Source organism: Mastigoproctus giganteus, chromosome 13, assembly GCF_048544385.1.
Source record: "Mastigoproctus giganteus isolate SK-2022 chromosome 13, ASM4854438v1, whole genome shotgun sequence".
In the NCBI taxonomy this organism is placed as follows: domain Eukaryota; kingdom Metazoa; phylum Arthropoda; class Arachnida; order Uropygi; family Thelyphonidae; genus Mastigoproctus; species Mastigoproctus giganteus.
Window position 1 is genome coordinate 42,436,863 of NC_143587.1, and position 20,364 is coordinate 42,457,226.

A 20,364-nucleotide genomic window follows, 5' to 3' on the forward strand; every position below is an offset into this window, starting at 1 on the left:
TTTTGTTTGGTTTGGATTTTATTGGCGCATTAGCAACTAAGGCTATAATTCGCCAAGACCAGGTACAAGAGTTCTGTGATGTCTCATCTGGTGAGATGATACCAATGTGTGAATGTTGTGGGTGCTTACTTTTAACTGAGTGAGACAGAGTTGTTTATTCCAAAAGTACACTTTATAAATAAATTTGCTGCAAAGTATATAAAATTGTTTTGTTTGAATGACCATTTCAAATACTTCATTAAAAAAAAACATTAATGAAGATGGAGACAACTAAAACTACCTATATATCCTAAACTGAATCTGCTGTTCAAAAATTATACTACTTAGTGTATGATTTCATTCACATTTCCATCTTTTACTACTTTGTTATCACTAACTTAACCCCTTTTAATTAAAGGTATGTTGTTTGTGCTACTTAACAGCTGTGGAAGGCTACAGCAGTGAAACTCTTATTAGACAGGAACTATCAACTTGATTAAGAATGATGCTAATAATTAACAGAAAGCTATCAATAACACTCACTCATTAGACAAATGATGGACCCCTCACTAAATTTTAGGTACAAATCAAAGCTATAAATTCAAATTGAGGAAAGATAGGTGCAGAATAGATGTGTGGAAATTTGTCTTTAACCTGCAAGTGGTTGATTGCTCAAACAAACTTCCATCTGTTGTGGAAGTTGATAGCTTAAATAAATTCAAGGAAGAACAGAACAAACTTTTGGAGCAAATGGGAATTTATTTATTTTTATTTTTTTTGGTCGATGCTGTATAAGCTTGCTTTCTTGCATCATATGCCACTACTAATGCTGATGCTATATATATATATTTTTTGGTAATTATTGGCGCATCGGCTTCTGTGGCCATAATGCACCTCCCAAGGTTTTTGCAGTACTTTGATCCAAGCCCGAGGCGGGATTCGAACCCACGACCTTTGGGTTGCTAGGTAGGCACTTTACCCACCCGGCTAGTCCAGTCGGCAATGCTATATATAATAAATAAGATGCGCATTTTAGAGGACATTGCCTTTTGATTTTGGATGGGATTTTCTACTAGCAGTTGTTGCATTATTACTAAAAAGATCTAGCTGGTGATTTATACAAGACACTGGCTAGCAGTTAAACAGAACTAGAAGAATAAGAATAAGTTAGTACCAAACATCATTTTTGTTACATCTCATATTGTGAATACCTTCACAATGAGTTGCCAGGATATTGCACTACCTCGAATAAGCAACATTTCGCCAGTAGAAAAGACTAATGTTACTTATTCTCATCAAATACCATCAACCAGAAGGCACCATTTTGAAGCTTTTTTTGGCTTCTTGTCGGTGGGGGAGTAGCTATCCTGGTGATACAATGAGTGACAACCCAGTTATGAAGTATAACTCCACAATATGAGAGGTGCTGGACAGTGTGTGACAGTAAAGACTAAAGAGGAGTTTATGGCTAAAACCTTTAAGTCTGAGGCTTTTAGCCCCAAACCCCCTTTTAGTCTTTACTATCGCACACTGTCCAGCACCTCTCATATTGTGGAATTATACTTCATAACTGGGTTGTCACTCATTGTATCACTGGGGTACCTACCTGCAGAGAATAAGTAACATTAGTTTTCTCTATTGTTGAAGCATTGCTTATTTGAGGTAGTGCAGCATCACGGCAACTCGTGAAGGCATTCGCAATATGAGATGTAGCAAAAATGATGCCATATCACCTACTTCGGTGATTGTCTATGAACTGAAATGATGCTTGGCACTAACTTGTTCATCTAGTAAATTTCCTGCAGTCTGAGGCTTTTAGCTCTAAATCCTTTTTTAGTCTTAAACAGACCTAACAATACCTACGTAGTATTTAAAAAAAGATTTAGACATTGGTGAAAGAAAAGGGGTTAACAGATACATTCTATAGCAGCAGGAATTTGGCAAAAATGTGGAAATGATGATTCTTACCTCTATACATTTCTTTTCAGTTTCTTTAGTTGGTTTTTCTTCTTGCTGTTTGAGTAATATTTTGAGAGCTTTGTTATAATGTTTATGGGCAAGAGCATGCTTCTCTGCAAAAGGACTAGCCTGTACAGAGAACAACGAAACAGTTTATGAAATAAAGTAAGATAAAGTATTAAAAATTTACCAGGTGAAAACATATAATAAATAAAAATAATTAAATCACAATTTTAAATCCTGTTATTTAATGGTTTGGTGATTAGTGCTGCATGGGCTTCTCTGGCCATGGTGCACCAGAACTCAATGTTTACAAATACCGTGCTGAAACGTTTCAGTTTGGAATGTGTTAAAACACGGCAGTTTTTTTAATGAAAAAGTGCGTTTTTTTATTTGGATATGTGTATTTTATGTTCATAACACAAAGTTATAGTAGTTTATTGCATTCAAAAATTTAAATACATCATGTATGTTATTTCTGTTCCCTAACACAGTACAGGAGTAAAAACAGAAGTAATCTGTTTGTGTGTCTTAAGTAATGAATTAACGGACTTAATACCATTTCTTTTAAAATTTGGGAAATCTATTAGTATGTTAGAGTAGCATTACAAATCTGGCACTTAGGTTGATTGTCAGCCCAATTCTGAGTCTAACTAGGAAGATGACTTCTTGCCTATTTGATCTTAAACTGGTGTTCCATAGTTATAACTTCTATTTTATCTGGAACAGTTTGTTTTCAGTTTGTCGGCCACCGTGTTATACAGATATTGCAGATCAGTGGTATAAAGTTGGTGCATGATATTTTAAAGTCTTCATATATCAAAGTAGTGGTTGATTTTGTGACTTAGTCAGCTGCTCTGTTGCCAGTTATACAGCAAAAGTGGGTACCTTTGCTTTGTTTAAAGAATAGGATATCTGGAATTTGCCACAGAATTGGATTATGAGTGTTGTAAGGATCTCTCAGTGTTCCTAGTGCACTCAAGGAATCTCCATAGATACTCTTCTGTATTTGCATTCCTGTGGTAGCTGTTGTGTCTCAGTTTTCTCTGGAAAGATTGCTGCTGCTTCTACACAACATCTGGATTTTGAGCCATCCATGTATATTGGCAAAAAAAGGTTACAAACTAGATGCAATGAGCTGCATGAAACTGTTGATAAGCTTTGTCAGACATGGACTTGTTTTCCCAATTATGGAATAGGGGATCACTGGTTATCTGTAGGCATCCGCAAGGCAGAGGTGGAAGTTTTGGCAAGCCTGCTATTCTGTTCATTATTAGGTTGTGTTGAGTTAGACTCTTGAAGACAGATGTATAGAGGGAAATTGGTGTGTTTGGTACATGGCTTCCCACTGTGAAAGGGAGAGGATCGGAAACACACAGGGTAGTCCAGTATGGATTTTTTTTTTTATTATAAGCATAGTTCAGAATCAGTTTCTATCGTATTATGGATAGTGGTGGTTCATAAACTTCAGTGTACAGGCTATGGATTGATTAAGTTCATTCAGTATGTTCTGAAGGCCATATGGATTGCTGTGATGTATTGGGTCTAGCCAGTGAAGGGAACTTAGTCTGGCCAAGCTTTAACAATGTGTCTCGATCTGCTCCCCACGCTGCAGCAGAGAATGCTTGAAGCAGATTTTTTTTTTCAAGCATTCAGTTGTTTTGTGTGTTCAAGGAAGGTTAATTTCTTGTCAAATATTAATCTGAGGAATCATATACTTGTTTGTACTGGAAGTGTTTGTCCAGGGAAGGAATGGTGGAGGTTACGTTTTTGACAGAAGTGGATACATGTTTTTTGAGTGGACAGTCAGAACCCGTTGGTTTGAGCCCATTTACTGATGTTGTTTACGATTGTTATAGTTCATCTGTTTAACAGTGGGGCAAAATTGTGAAGTTGTCTACACAGAAGGCACTGTTTACTATAGGTGGTTTTTTCTTTTATGGTGAACTGTATGGCACTAAGCAGGGTTGTATCGGGGGGGGGGGGGCATATGCCATCCCCTAACCACATGTATAATTGTTTCTAGGTCTATCTAAAAAAAAAAAAAAAACACACACACACAAAAACTTGGTCATGACCCCTTATGATGATACCTGGAAACGATGCATGCACTAAGAACAGATCCCTGCAGAACTCTTTGATGGCAGATGAGAAAGAGAGAAGTTCATATTCGAACTTGAGAGGTTCTAATCTTCAAGAAGTTCTGAACAAAGATAAGTGTCCCTTAGGCCTAATGTATGTATATTTTTCAGAATTATGTACTTCCATACTGTGTCATATGCCTTTTCTACATCAAAGCAGACTGTTAACTGATGATTTGACAAATGTGTTATATGTGCTGGCTTCCATTTTGACCAAATAATCTAATGTTGATCTATTTCTTCTGAATCCACATTGTATATTGTTTAATAGATTGTTTTCTATGTACCGGTTCAGTCTAGTAGCGATAATTTTTTGCCAGGATCTCACATAATCAGCTAGTTAAATGTGATTAGATGAGTTTCTTGGTTTAGCAAAAGCTAGTATTATTGCATGGTGCCACTGTTCTGGGAACTTGTTTACCAGGCCAACATTACATTTGGTTATAAAATACTGTATTCAATGATTTATTGTTTAGCTGTTTTATCATGGAATAATGTATGCACTTCTGTAGAGCTTTGTCTTGTTTGGTTCAGTGTTCTGTTTAGTTCATCTGCTGTGAAAGGCAAGATGTATGGTTTGTGATTTTCAAATTGAAAATTCTTTTGTTTTTCTATTTTCTATTTTTATCTATGGAAATTTAAAGGCAGGAGGTTTCTACTGGTAAGGCTGGTGAAAGCCTTGCCTAATGCATTTGCAATTTCAGTTGGTTTGCTATTTTTCACCATTCCCAATGGAGTATCAGTGGTCAGTTCTGATATTTACCATTCATTTTATATTTTGATTTTATCCCACATTACTTGGGTTTTGGTTGCTTTATTGCTGAAGCAAATTGTATCCACGTAGCTTTTTTTTTTAGCTTTTGCATATAATCTTTGTTTTTGCTTTAACTCATATCATATTAGATTATCTTTATGGAGGAATTTCGAAATTTATTGTTTTGCTCCTTTTTGCATTCTTCACCACCATGGTTTCAGGTATATTGGAAATCATGATGTTTTGGGAATAGCATGCTCTGCCATATGTAATAACTTCTCTGTGACACATGTTACAGACATTTCAAGTATTTGCCTTGGACAATTAAAGAATCTAATGTTGGCAAATTTCCATTTTTCTCCCAGTTTGCTTCTTCAATTTTCCATATCACAGCAGCTGGTATTTCTTATCATTGTGGTTATAACAGGGAAATGGTCACTCTTTAACTGATCTCTGAGTACATCATGAGTGAAAGTTGGGAGAGTGCTGGCATTAGTAGGAGTATGATCATATGTATGTGACCCATTGTTTAGCAGGTTGGGTTAGACTGTCTTGATCTAAAAATTTTTGAATAATCTGTCTCCTGTTTGTGTTAGAACTTCTCCAAATTGGGTTATTATGACCATTCAGTTGTATAGAACTGCTTTTTTGATGTATAGAGGGTGGTGTGAGTGGTAAAATAAGAATTTACCTGTATGTGTGTTTTTTCTGTATATTTTGGTGCCTAAAGATGTGCTTATTTTGTATATAGTGAGGTTTAGAAAATTAATTTTATTATCGGTTTCTACTTCGAGGGTAAATTTGAGTCTTTCATGTGTTGTGTTAAAGATGTTCAGTAACTGGCTAGGGTAATTGTTCAAGGAGGTCATCCAAATTTTTGTATTGTACATCTTTGTTCAGTGGCAAATATATAGTGCATATAGTAAGAAAGACACCAATGGCTATATAGACTGCTGTTGCTTCTAAGTGATTGAGTAAGCTCAATGCTGAGACTACAACATGAAGGGACATAAATTCAGATTGAGGAAGGATTGTTAATAAATGGGTGGAAATTTGTCTTAAGATAGTGGGGTAGTTTGAATGCATTCAATCTTGAAGGTAAGGAAGAAGACAAACTATTAAAGAAAATGAACAGGTGATAGGGAAAGTGATTTTTTTTTTTTTTTTTTTTTTGTATCAGTCTGCTTTTTTGTATTATTTGCCACTACTAATACTAAATTGCTAATTATTTTAATATAAACAGTGAACAAATTAGAAAATGAGAATGATGCTAGAAAAAAATAATGATCCATGTATGAGTAAATTAACCTCAGTTTATTCAAAGTAACTTCCTCCCATGTCCTCACGCTGCACGCAATGATCACAAAGTAAACGGAACAACTGGTGAAAGGCTGACTAGTATACTGTTTAATATTCTCATTACAGTTCTTTGAATGGTATTGATTCATGAAAATAACAGTATTTCAGTAGTGCCTTGAGCTTCGGGAAGAAAGAAGTCACATGGGACTAAGGCTGGTGAATACAGTGGGTGCGACAGTATACAGACTTTTTTTTGCTAGCCAAAAACTCACGAATAATGAGAGCCTTGTGGCTTGGTGCATTGTTGTGCAAGAGGAACCAACTGCTGCCATCTCCATACTGAGACCACACATGACAGTCTTTGCAACAAGCATTTTAAAGCATCCAGATAGCAGGCAGCAGTAACACTTTGGCTATTGGGTACGAAAATAAATTCACTTTCTTTTCGTACAAAGTGATGAGCATGGTTTTGATTTTTGACCTTTCTTGACAAACTTTTTTTGGCTTCGGAGAGCTTGCTGACTTCCATTTCACACTTTGTATCTTTGTTGAGGGGTTGTACTGAAAACACCACGTCTCGTCATCTGTAACGACTGAATTCAGGAAGTCAGGTTTGCTTTCAGCAGCCTCAATGAGTTCTCTGCAGTGTTCAACCCATGCCTGTTATTGGCCATTTGTTAAAAAAAAATGTGGAACAAACTGTGCACAGACCTTTTGTTTTTTTTTCAAATACTAGGTTATTGTTTATTTAATGGTTTCTTTATTAATGCACAGATCTTCTGAAATCATTCAGAGAATTGCACAATGGTCATTGGTAATGATTTCCCACACCTTTTCATTCAACTCTGGTGTTTGAATCATTTATGCTAGGCCTAGGATGTTCATTGTCTAAGAGTGATGCTCTTCCGTGGGTGAAATATTGTTGAGTTTAATGACACATAGGCTGCTAGGACCATATTGTGACTTTCAAATGGTGAATATGAACAAATAAATATATTTTATGATATATTCCTCTGATTTAGGAACGTAAATAGTTCTTTTTATTAGGATCAATCTCCCAGAATCTGCAATAAATCCATTGATGACAGTGTATTCGCAATTGATTTGAAGGTATTTAAGCAGATATTTTGGAAGTGGGGACAGTCCACTGACAAATGGTCAATTGTACATGACAAGATGTACATTGGGGAGCGTTGTCAAATCTAAAATTGTTTCATCTCATCTGCTGTCCTGGAAGCTGGAGACCCAAAGTAGTGGTTCTGGTTTTATTTGGTATAGTTTGTTTCCTGGATAATGTCTCCAGATTAGTGATCAGATCAGCCCTGTAACATGCTTTCCGGATAATATGTTTATAATCAGTATATGGAGTTTGAAAAGTCTGCAAATGAGTAGTATCTGGCTGTTTGGCTGCAAGATCTGCTCTTTCATTTTCTGTTATTCCAGAATGTCCTGGAATCAGCAGAATGTAGTAGTAGTAGTGGCACGTGATGCAAGAAAGCAAGTGTATGAGCTTATGCAGCATCAGCCAAAAAAAAAAAAAAAAAAAAAAAATCACACCATTCCCTCCAAATGCCTGTCCAGTTCCTCCTTAAATTTATTTAACCTATCAACTTCCACAACGACAGATGGAAGTTTGTTCCAGCAATTAACCACCCGCTGGCTAAAGGCAAATTTCCGCACATCTATTCTACATCTGTCCTTTCTTAATTTGAACTTATGTCCCCGTAGGTTCGTAATCTGAACAAGCGGAAGGATCCCATCAGAATTCAGCGTGCTCAACCCATTCAAGCCCTTATACACCTCAATCAGATCACCGCGCAGGTGCCTAGTCTCCAGCCACTGCAATTTGCAGAACTTAAGCCTCTCTTGGTAAGAGGATCCCTTCATTCCCCTCACCAATCGTGTTGCTCTTCTCTGTACACGCTCAAGCAAATCTACATCCTTCCTAAAATGAGGCCTCCAGACCTGTACGCAGTACTCAAGGCGTGGCCTGACCATTGCCTTATACAGAGGGACAATCACCTACTTTTCCCTGCTAGCAAAATTCCTATATATCATTGACAAAACCCCATGACCTGCCCTAGCAGCCTGTCTGCATTGCTCAGAAAACTTCATATCTGACAGCACAATTACTCCCAGATCTTTTTCATTTTCTACCACCTTAAGTGTAGTACCACACAGTTGGTACGTTACTCTGGGGTTACTTCTACCCATATGCAGTACTTTGCATTTGTCAAGGTTAAACTTCAGTTGCCACTTCTTAGCCCATCTACCCAAATTATCTAGATCCTGTTGCAGTAGCACACTGCCATTACTGTCATTACTGTCATTCATCTGCAAACTTCGACATTAAGCCTGATATATCTTCATCAATATCATTGATAAATACACAACACAACAGTGGACCCAACACCGAACCCTGTGGGACTCCACTAATAACATTAGTCCACGAAGAGCAGCACCCATTGATTACCACCCTCTGTCTTCTCCCACTTAACTATCCTTTTATCCATTGTAGCAACTTACCCTTAATACCATTCTGCTCCAATTTGTACAGTAGTCTTCCATGCGCAACAGTATCAAAAGCTTTCCTGAAATCCAAGTATATGATATCAAAATTATTTTTTGCATCCAGTTCCTTTGTGACCACATCATAATAACCAATCAAATTTGTCAGACAAGACTTTCCCTTAACAAACCCATGCTGTGTCTGAATTATTGCTGCCGTCTTGTCTAGATGATCCTGCAATGCATCTTTAACCAGTGACTCCATTATTTTACCCGGAACAGAAGTTAAACTAACTGGTCTGTAATTACTCGTGTCACCCTTCGATCCACCTTTGTGAATTGGGGATACATTTGCACATCTCCAGTCCGTGGGAACCTCTCCTGAGTCCAAGGATGCTCTCATAATTATGGCTAAGGGTTTAATAAATGTTTAATAAAATATATGAATCATCAGGAGGCAGTGGCCACAGAGAAAAACTTGCTTACGTAGCTGTAAGGGATGTGTCAGACAGCAAACCATGATCGAATAAAAATGTATCCCCTCTATATAGTAGTGACAGAAGTATTATAAACAAAATAAAAGAATCTCAGCTCCTGGTTAAGTCAATTAACGTTGATATTGTAGGAATAGCTCAGACATCCGGGGTTTCCGGGAGACAGTTTAGTTTGTCATGGGGCGCTGATCGACATACCTTGATCCATCTTTGACATGATCCATCATGTCACAGTTTAGTTTGATTTATTACAAGCAAGTAATTTAGAATGGTGAACATGTACCTTGAAAAGTCATCACACTCCTCCAAACTGCATACAACGGTTTAACCAGCCAGGTGCGCATCCAGAACGATTTATCTGAGGAATTTACCATCCAAACTGGAGTCCGCCAAGGGGATGTAGCCTCCCCGTTGCTTTTCAACATTGTGGTCGACGCCATTATGAGGCAAGCATTCAGAAACAGACAGGGCATACAATATGACAAGGATCACTATGTGACTGACCTGATGTTTGCTGATGATAGTGCTATCCTTGCCGGTAACGACGCTGAAGCCACGGACATCCTCTACGACATTGCCCGCATTGCCCGGCCATACGGTTTGAAGATCAATGCTGGTAAGACAAAGGCCCTGACAACAGATGGGTCGCAAGCCACCATCTATCTCGAAGGCGTCCAGATCGAGCAAGTGCAGGACTTTAAATACCTTGGGTCGCTGGTCCAGGAGAAGAAAGTTGCATCCACCATGGAAATCCACAGCAGAATTGGACAGGCGGCCACTGCGTTCGCCTCGCTCAAATGGTGTCTGTGGAAGAGGACCAACATTTCCACAAAGACTAAAATCCGACTCTTCCGGACTTTGATTCTGCCCATTCTTCTTTACGGATCGGAAACATGGATTTGTCTCAAGTTAGATTTGAACAAACTTGAGGTATTCCAAATGCGATGCCTGCGGCAGATCTTGGGCATCTCTCTTCGCGACCGCATCACTAATGATACCATCCGTGCCAGATGCCAACAGCAACCAACCATTGCCGACCAAATCCAGAAGCGAAGGCTCAGATGGTTTGGCCACGTATGTAGAATGGGCACGAACAGAATACCATCCACACTCCTTTGGAGACAACGACCCACCCAATGGAGCATCCAACGGACTGCGCCTAGGAAAACGTGGGCCAAGCAAGTGGAAGATGACTTGAAGAGCCGACGTCTCGACCTTAACCAGGCCAGGACTGAAGCCATGGATCGTAAGGTATGGAAGAACATCACAGAGCAAGTCCGAAACCCTGCGGCACCTACAGCAGCATACTGGTTGCGTGGCCAACCGCCTCCCCCAGCTGCCAGCTAAGGACCAAAGAAGAAGAAGAAGAATTTAGAATGGATTTGTTTTATAACAGGATGAGATGTGTTCGTATTATTATTATTATTACTAGCTATATGGTGCAAGGAAACCCGAGGCTTATGCTTCACCAGCCAAAAAAAATTCCCGAGAGAGAGAGAAAGAGAGAGAGAGAGAGAGAGAGAGAGAGAGAGAGAGAGAGAGAGAGAGTCACCAAGAAAGAGAAGAATGATGATATCCAGCTCAGGACCCTGGGTGTGCCAAGCCCACACTCACCAGATGTGAGCCCCTGGGATTTATTACTGCTTAAAGAAGAGATAGCACTAAACGAGTCACTGCATATCAAGGCAAACGAAATTAGAAGTTGAGTAATATGATCCTTTTATAAGCTCAGCAGTGAAGATACTGCATTCGGTTGGTAATCAAGCAGAAGTGGTGAATGACGGGAAGACTGCCGCAGCACCTACGTGGGTATCAGTTTTTGATCCATGTATATAGTCTTCACATGCCTTTGAGTTAGAACGAGAGTAAGTTGCATGTAACTGCACGATATTGGAAGGAGATAAGGTGTTCTTTCCCCATTGTTGAAAATAATCGTCATAAATTGTAGAGATATTTGTCCAAGGTGGATTTGAATGTCCCGAAATATATTACCAATTTCTATATCCCATGATTCAGCTAGTTCTTTGAGTCTAAGGGGAGCAGGTTGGTTTTCATTTGGTTTGCTATTGTAAAATGGCTCCCATTCGGTATTGTATAGGTATCTCCAATTAGGGTGACAAGGAAGACTGTGGATTTTTGCAGCATACAGGATAAGTAATGTTTTTCTGCAAAGATGTAATGGAGGTTCTGAAAGCCACTAGAGAAATTCTCAGAGCACAATGCTGGATGGTGTTTAACCACTCTATGCTGTATAGTAACTTTCCTCACAGAGTCATACACTGGAGAGCCACAGTCCAGGCAGGACCTGATGAGAGCCCTACAAAGATGGATCAAGGTATGTCGATCAGCGCCCCATGACATGGATGACAAACACCGGAGAATATTCAACTTCTTCTCTTCAAAAAGATGGTTCGAAGATAGGCCACATGTGCTTGAAAGTTAAGTTTTATATCTAGTACCGGGCGAAGAAAACCTACAGTGGAGCAAGGAGAATTGAAACATTATTGATCTTTAGCTCAGGATCAGGATGAAGTGACCATAATTTGCAAAAGTGAGTAGTGGTGGATTTCTGCTCAGCAAGATGATATCCATTATGTAAGGTCCAGGATTCTATTCTGGAAAGAGCAATTTGTAACTGTCTTCAACAGTATTCATACTTTGTGACTGGCAGAATATGGTAAGGTCATCCGCATACATGTATATTTGAATGGTTTTTGGAAGATCTTCCAATATGTTGTTGACCTGAATCGCAAATAGGGTAGCACTCAATATGGAAGCCTGCGGACCACCCTCGTAATGTGAGATGCTGACAGCATGTTTCGATATCGGACCTGAAAGATGCATAATCTTAAAAAAAGTTCTGAATGATTTGAGGAAGGTAGCCTCTCAGCCCCAAATGATGCATATCTTTAATAATACCATGATGCCAAGTGGTATCAAATGCTTTCTGAATATCTAGATTCACCATCACTAGATGTTGCCTCATGACGAAGGCATTACAAATGTTCAATTCAATTTTGACAAGTAAATCTAGGGCAGACCTGTTTTTATGGAAGCGATACTGGTGACCAGAAAAGAGATTTTGGGAGTCTAGAATCCAGGTGAGCCACTTATGCACCATCCTTTCGAAGATTTTGCCCAAACAGCTTGTCAATGATATTGGTCTGTAATTCTGAACTAGAGAAGGTTGTTGTTATTTGATTTTTAGGAGCATTAGCAACTAAGGCCATATTGCTCCGGGGATATGCGGTGTTCATTCTCTGACGTTGCCGCATCCTCCATATTTGGTGGTCACGGGCTCGAACCCCGATCTAATCAAGAAGCGTGTGCTTTGCACTGATGCTCTTGCCCACCCGGCTACAGAGGCACCAACTAGAGAAGGATCTTTGCCTGGTTTTGGAAAAGCATAAATATGATGCCATGACAGAGGATATGTATTTTCTGAGATCTGATTATAAAAGAATAATAGTATGTAGAGATAGACTTCACATAGATGTTTTAGCATACTATAGTGAATGCCGTCTGGTCGCGCTGCACTATTTGAGGATTTGCTTATAGAGTCTCTGAGTTCAGATAAAATAAAGGGCTGGTTATATGGAAGCGAGAGTCTGAAAAATTTAATTTATGGCATTCTTCATCAGTTTTAATGCATTGAAAGGAGGTTACATAAGAGGAGGAGGCAGAAACGTTATAAAAATATTCTGTTAAAGTATTTGCAATATCAGTTGGGGAGGATAGGTCATGCCCATTCCATTGTATTATCAGAGATTGAAGCGGAAGAAATTTCCCATTTGAGAGCTTGTATTTTTTTTTTCTACATAATTCGAGTGTCAGTATTTTTGTTGATAGCTGAAGCGAAAATAGTCTAGGAGTCACGTTTTGCTTTCTTCATAACTTGTCTCGGGGTGGCTCTGAGTTTTTTTTAAGCAATTAGGTTGGTGGTAGTTGGGAATTTGTGAAACTGGTTCTAAGCATGTTTTTTCTCGTTTCGCTTTGGAGCATTCTTCATTCCACCACGGATTTTGGTGTACAAGCTTATGCGGGTCAGATTTTGGAATGGAAATTTCTGCTGCAGATAATATATGGCTGGTAATGTAATCAGTTACATCACTGATATGTTGTTTCTGTACATATAGTTTGTCAAGTAGGACACAATTGGAATAGTTTTTCCAGTATGCTTTATGAAAATTCCAAGAAGACAGCCTTTAGGACATGACATGACATGACCTGTGTTTGAATTGAACTGATGATAGGAAAATGATCACTGTGGAATGGATCAATCAGCACTGACCATTCCATGCTTGGAAAAAATAGATGCTGAACAGATGGATAAGTTTATGGCTGATGTAGCACCTATAGAAAGTTGAATATGAGTTGGAGAGCCAGGTTGTGGTTATCGAGAAATTTTTCAATTAATTGGCCTCTCATATCCATAGTGGAAGATCCCCACAATGGGTGGTGACTGTTGAAATCACCAAATAAACAGACAGGAGGTGGTAGTTGTGTGATAAGATTATCAAGTTCAGTCTGAGAGCAAGGATAATTCGGTGGGATATAAATAGATGCAAAGGTTAATGATATTCCCACTGTCATCCGAATTGCTACAACTTCAATTAGGTCTCCAGATTGGAGATGTTTAACCATTTTAGGAGATCCAATAATCGATTCTAAACATTTTTGTATTAGAAAAGGTGATAGCTTGTTGACAGGTTGTGTGGATAAGGAGTGCATTATGAGAAATCCTGGCATATCTCTGTTTTTCAGTTCGCCTTTTCGGAGTCATGTTCTGAGACTGAGATACTAGGTCTGGAGCCTGCTGGCTCTAGCAATCCATCATTGCTCCTTTTAGCTCTGGAAGAGGGAATTACTTCTCCCAGGTGTTGGCCCTGCCACGTGGAGACAGGAGCAGTGACCAAGTGACCCAGCAGGATAGGAGAGCAGCATGTTGCTAGCAATAGCAGTAATGTTGCAAGCGGGGTAAGCAGTAACGTTGAAGCAGTGATGTTGCGAGTGGTGGAGGGTTTATGAGAGCACTAGTACTTGCCCTAGGAAAAACGCAAGAAAACCCCACTAGAAAGATCGCTTGGCACTCGGGGGCGTGGTGAAATATTTATGCCACTCAAACATACATGCACAAGACAGACCATTCTCTCCATACATTTGCTTCATCATTTGAAATGTTTCTATGGAACTTTTGCCCAGTCAAACATAAAACTTGATGTTTGTTCTTTGTTCCATTGGCCCCTCACAACACACAGAGGAGATGTGTAGTTCAGGTATCACTATATTCTGAAATGGCAGCAGTTTTCCGCTGACCTTGACTGCAGTGCTCAAAAAGAACAATCACTCTTTCTTTTTATGTTTGCTTCTAGTAGATGGCAGCAGAAGCACTCATCTCATAATGTCAGTCTTATTTTTCGATTGCCACACCATGTATATAGCAATCATCAGAAAGGTAAATCCATTATTTAAAGTTCAACGCATCAACATGACATGTTTTGAGACTTACTCGTTTCTCATCAGACAATAAGCAGTTTCTATTAGGAAACTTATTCTGACAAGTAAATAATGTACAGAGTCTAAATAAACATAAATTGGTGTGTGGAAGAAAAACTTTCAGACACCACTCAATATACTGAATGCGGAATTTGAGTATGGCAAATACAACATGAACAGGAGGGAGAGATTTGACAGAAGGGGAGGAGTGGTAATGCTTTTAACTGCCAAGCATACAGATTCAAGGGCAAGCATATCCAGTAGATAACTATTTTATCAGTATGGTGTGACATAGTGGGAAAACAAGGAGAGGGAATCACAAGCTTTATTAAGGATGATGACTGACTTTGTTAAGGATGATGTCTCTCTGAGAGGGCGGTGAGTGTAATTGCAAGTGGAATTCAAGCTCCAAGAAATAGGTTTTTTTAGCCATTTTATTTACTTGATTGTCATGTTATATTGTACTTTATAAGTAGCTTTACAGACCTAGTTATGCTTGTTATGCTTGTTATTTTTAATTTAGATAGAGATTTTGTAGGTTACTACTTAATATATGTAAAACCATTGTTTCTTTTAAATCTTGCTGCCATTGTTATAGTATAGAGTGAGTGATCGTCATCAGCCATTTTTAATCCATTGCAGGATGAAGGCCTTTCCAGCAACTTTCCAGTTGCTTCTGTTTTGTGCAATGGACATCCATTTACTACCCAAGAACTCGTGAATTTCATCTCTCCATTTTTGGCATTGTTTTCAAGGTTTTCTTCTAGCTCCTCTTGGGTACCATTCTATTATTTTCTTAGTCCATCTGTCATCATGTCTTTGAGCTATGTGTCCTGCCCAAAAGAATTTTAGTTCCTTAGTTTTAATAAGAATGTCCTTTACTTGAGTTTGTTGCCTAATCCATGTGTTTCTCTTCTTAACTAACAGTCCGATTCCCAATATAATTCATTCCATTCTTCACTGTGTAGTTTTCAGCTTCTCTACCATTCTTTTGGTGAGTGCCCAAGTTTCACTTCCATAAGTCATGGTGGGAAGTATACACTGGTTCATTATTTTACATTTCAGACAAATTGGGATATTGCTCCTCAGTATGTGACTATATTTCCTGAATGCTATCCATCCAGAATTTATTCTTTTCTTGACTTCCAGCCATTTATCATTATTACAGCTAATGACTTGTCCCAGATAAGTATATGAATCCACTTTTTCAATCACTGTTCCTTCAATGATTATCTCCCTTTCTGTGGCATACTTTTTCATGATTACTTTTATTTTAGCCATATTTATCTTTAGTCCAAAATCCTTACAAACTTTGCATACCTGATAAGATTTTCCTCTAATTCTTTGGGATCGTGGCTTATGATCACAATGTCATCTGCAAATTGTAAATGGTTTAGGTACTCTACTTTCACATTGACTCCTTTCTGTGACCATTCTAATCTTCTGAAAGCTTCCTGAAGGGCAGCAGTAAACAACTTTGGAGATATTGTGTATCCTTTTTTGAACTCCTTTTATTTAATTTTGCTACTCTCTTTGTCTAGGCTAATAAAGGAGGTAATGTTCTCATATATTTTTTTCAAAATCATAGTATATGGGGTATGTATGCCTTGTCTTTCAAGTGCCCAAAACATTGCATTATGCTGTATGGAATCAAATGCCTTTTCATAATTCACAAATGCCAGGCATAATGGTGTTTTATATTCATTTGTTTCTCCATTAACTATGATATTATGTGGAAGCGATCCCTAGTTGAAAATCCTATCCTAAAGCCAGCTTGCTCTTTTGGTTGATTCTTATCAAGTATTGTTTTTAATCTGTTAGTAATGACCCTTGTGAATAACTGGTAGATGTAACAAGCTAGAGCTTGCACTTGGTCATCAGGCAACACAGAAGCAGCCCCCTAGGCAGAATGCGCTGGTCCCACAGGAACTAGTAGTTGTTGGTGACTCTATTGTCAGGGAAACGGGGAACATGCTTTGTAAAAAGGATAGGTGGAATAGGACCAGGGTATGTCTGCCAGGGGCAAAGGTTGATGACGTTGTAGAGCGGATATCATCTTTTAAGGGCACAAAAGGTGATATAGTTGTACACGTTGGCACGAATGATATTAAGAGTAGGAGACCGGCGGAATTACTTAGCAAGTACAGGTCACTGCTGAAAAAAAGCCGTGAATTAGGGTTGAACTTGAAAGTGTCTGCAATTCTGCCCAGACACGATAGGAGGGAGTATATGATGAGAGCCTTGTCGATCAATTCGGCCCTGGAGGGATTGTGCAAGGCTCAAGGGGTAGAATTTTTTTCAGCCTGGACTGTACTTGTTAACAGGAGAGATTGCTTCTACAGGGATGGGATACACTTAAATAGAAAGGGTGCAAGAATTTTTGCTGATGCTGTCGAGGCAGTGTTAGGTGGGTCGGAAAACTGCTAGTTGGGGGGGATACAAGGACTAATAGATTAACAGTAGCCACTGGCAGAGGTGGAAGTGATTCTTGCACTGCTTCTATTGATATGAGCAGAAGTCTGAAAAACAAGATGCAGGATATTTCAGAGACTGCTGGTAGTCATTGCGGTACAAGTAAACACATGGGTTGCGTTAGGGTAGCAAAGAATAGAAACAGGTGCATGTATACCTGCGTGTACACCAATGCTAGGAGTTTGGTAAATAAATTTGATGAATTTGAGGTATTGCTCAAAACATCAAAGGCAGATATTGTTGGGATATCAGAGACGTGGTGTCACACAGATATAAGTAATGCGGAACTGGAATTTGGGGAATACAATGTGTATAGAAAGGATAGACAGGACAGGAGGGGAGGAGGGGTTATGCTATTAATTAAGAAACACATAAAGTCCAAGGAAGTGAAGCCAGTTGACATCGATGGACAGGGCAGTGCCGAATCAGTTTGGTGTGACATAAGCATAGGGAAATCAAAATTGAGAGTAGGAGTGTGCTATAGGCCTAATGACTCTGATGAGTATAATAAGATATTGTACAGGGAAATAGAGTGGGCCAGTAAATCAGAGAGTCTTATAATGGGGGATTTTAATTTCCCAGATATTGACTGGAATTTGTGGGTTGGTCACTCGCACACTAGCAAGGCTTTTGTGGATTTATTGGATGATTGTTTTCTACATCAGCATGTTCGTGAGGCAACAAGAGGGAGCAATACTCTTGATCTGATTATCAGTAGTGACTCTTCGTGCATTAAGAACCTGCAGATAAATGAACCACTAGGTGGCAGTGATCACAGTGTGTTGAAGTGGGATTTACTCAAGGAGGTAACTACCATCAGAGGTAAAGGGAAGGGTTTTTGTTTTCGTAAAGGCGACTATGATGGTCTGAGACAGTATTTAAATTCTGTACAGTGGGACCAACTGATGATGTTACCAACAGCAAACTCTAAATGGGAAGCATTCAAGGAACTAATCTTGGAGGCTACCAGGCTTTACATACCAACTAAGAAATATTGTTCAAGGTTTAGGCCTAAATGGTTGTCAGATGAACTAATGAGACATGTGGCAGAGAAGAAAAATGCATGGGATACATATAAATTAATGGGTGACATGGAAGCCTATGATAGATATAAGTTGGTCTGTAACCAAGTCACAAAGGAGATTAGGCAGGCAAAGGCAGACTACGAAAAATCCTTGGCAAAGGATGCAAAGAAAAACAGAAAAGAGTTCTTTACATACTTGAACTCGAGAAGGAAAGGGATGAATCAGATTGGTCCACTGGATATTGATGGTTCAACAGTTGAGGATCCTGCTCGGGTGGCTAACAATCTAAACGAGTATTTTGCATCTACATTCACGCATGAGGAGTTATTCAGGAAGGAGAATGATGTAGGTAAAGTAAACATTGGCAGTGAGCTGGATGATTTTGTAATAACTGAGAGGAAAGTGGAGGAGAGATTGTTGAGGATAAACATAAAAAAGGCACCTGGGGTGGATGGGATCTATCCAGTTATATTAAAGGAGGCAGCAAAGGAAGTATGCAAACCCCTAGCCATAATTATGAGAGCTTCTTTGGACTCAGGGGAGGTACCCATAGACTGGAGATGTGCAAATGTAACCCCAATTCACAAAGGAGGATCAAAGGCTGACACAAGTAATTATAGACCTGTTAGTTTAACTTCTGTTCCAGGTAAATTAATGGAGGCACTGGTTAAAGAAGCACTGCAGGATCATCTAGACAAGAATTCAGTTATAGCTCAGACGCAGCATGGTTTTGTTAAGGGCAGGTCTTGCCTGACCAATTTGATTGGATACTATGATGTAGTCACAAAAGAACTGGATGCAGGGAATAACTTTGATATTATATATTTGGATCTTAGAAAGGCTTTTGATACTGTTGCACATGGAAGACTGCTGCACAAATTGGAGCAGTGTGGCATTGGAGGCAAATTGCTACTATGGATAAGGGGATGGTTGAGTGGCAGAAGACAGAGAGTGGTAATCAATGGACACTGCTCAACGTGGACTAATGTTATTAGTGGAGTTCCTCAAGGTTCAGTGTTGGGTCCGTTGTTGTTTTCGGTGTTTATGAATGATATTGATGATGGGATATCAAGTTTAATGTCCAAGTTTGCAGATGATACAAAGGTTGGCAGGGTCGTTAAGGACACTACTGACGCTATGCTGCTGCAACAGGATCTGGAAAGGTTGAACAGATGGGCTGAGAGGTGGCAAATGAAGTTTAACATTGACAAATGTCAAGTACTACATATGGGAAACAGTAACCCCAGAGCAACGTATCAACTCTGCGGTACTGCACTGACAGTGGTGGAGAATGAAAAGGACCTGGGGGTAATTGTGCAGGGAGATATGAAGTTCTCTGAGCAGTGCAGACGAGCTGCAAGAGTAGCTCATGGTGTCTTGTCAATGATATACAGGAATTTTTCTAGCAGGGATAAGGAGGTGATTATTCCCTTGTATAAGGCAATGGTTAGGCCACATCTTGAGTACTGTATACAGGTCTGGAGGCCTCATTTCAAGAAGGATGTAGAGCTGCTGGAACGGGTACAGAGAAGGGCAACAAGATTAGTAAATGGAACAAAGGGTTGCTCTTACGAAGAAAGGCTTAAGTTTTGCAAATTACAGAGTCTGGAGACTAGGCACCGGCGAGGTGATCTGATAGAGGTGTATAAGGCCTTGAATGGTTTGAGCATGCTCAATGCAAATGGGATTCTTCATCTTTCTCAGAATAATCACCTCAGAGGGCATAAATTCAAATTGAGGAAGGACGGATGTCGGATAGATGTGCGGAAATTTGCCTTTGGCCAGCGGGTGGTTGGTTGGTGGAACCGACTTCCATCACTTGTTGTTGAAGTTGATAGCCTAAACAAATTTAAAGCTCAACTGGACAGGTATTTCGAACGAACGGAGGGGTGAAATGGGAGTGGGTTTTTTTTTTTTTTTTTTTGGCTGATGCTGAATAAGCTTGCTTTCTTGCATCGTATGCCTCTACTAATGCTAATGCTAATGCTAATGCTAATTGGTCTACAATTTCCAATTTTTGATTTATCTCCTTATGCAGCAAAACTACGATTGCATTATTTCACTCCCTAGGCTTTACACTTTTTCTAATGCATTTTGTGAAGAGTTGCCAGTTTCTGTGTTGTCTCTTCCTCTCAATTTTAACAACTCTACAGTAACTTCATCTTCCCCCAGGGCTTTCTGATTCTTCATTTTCTTCAACGCATGTTCTACCTCATCAGGAAGGATATCGGGTATGT

The 20,364-nt window shown here is 39.3% G+C and overlaps 1 protein-coding gene across 1 annotated transcript in view; it reads right to left on the reverse strand.

The window, feature by feature from the left end:
• TppII (Tripeptidyl-peptidase II) overlaps window positions 1-20,364 on the reverse strand; it is a 647,643-nt gene that overhangs the window by 12,461 nt on the left and 614,818 nt on the right. Inside the window, exon 29 of the mRNA XM_090387764.1 lies at window positions 1,948-2,067. Coding sequence (XP_090243890.1) covers window positions 1,948-2,067 — 120 coding nt within the window. The remainder of the gene's footprint in view (window positions 1-1,947; window positions 2,068-20,364) is intronic.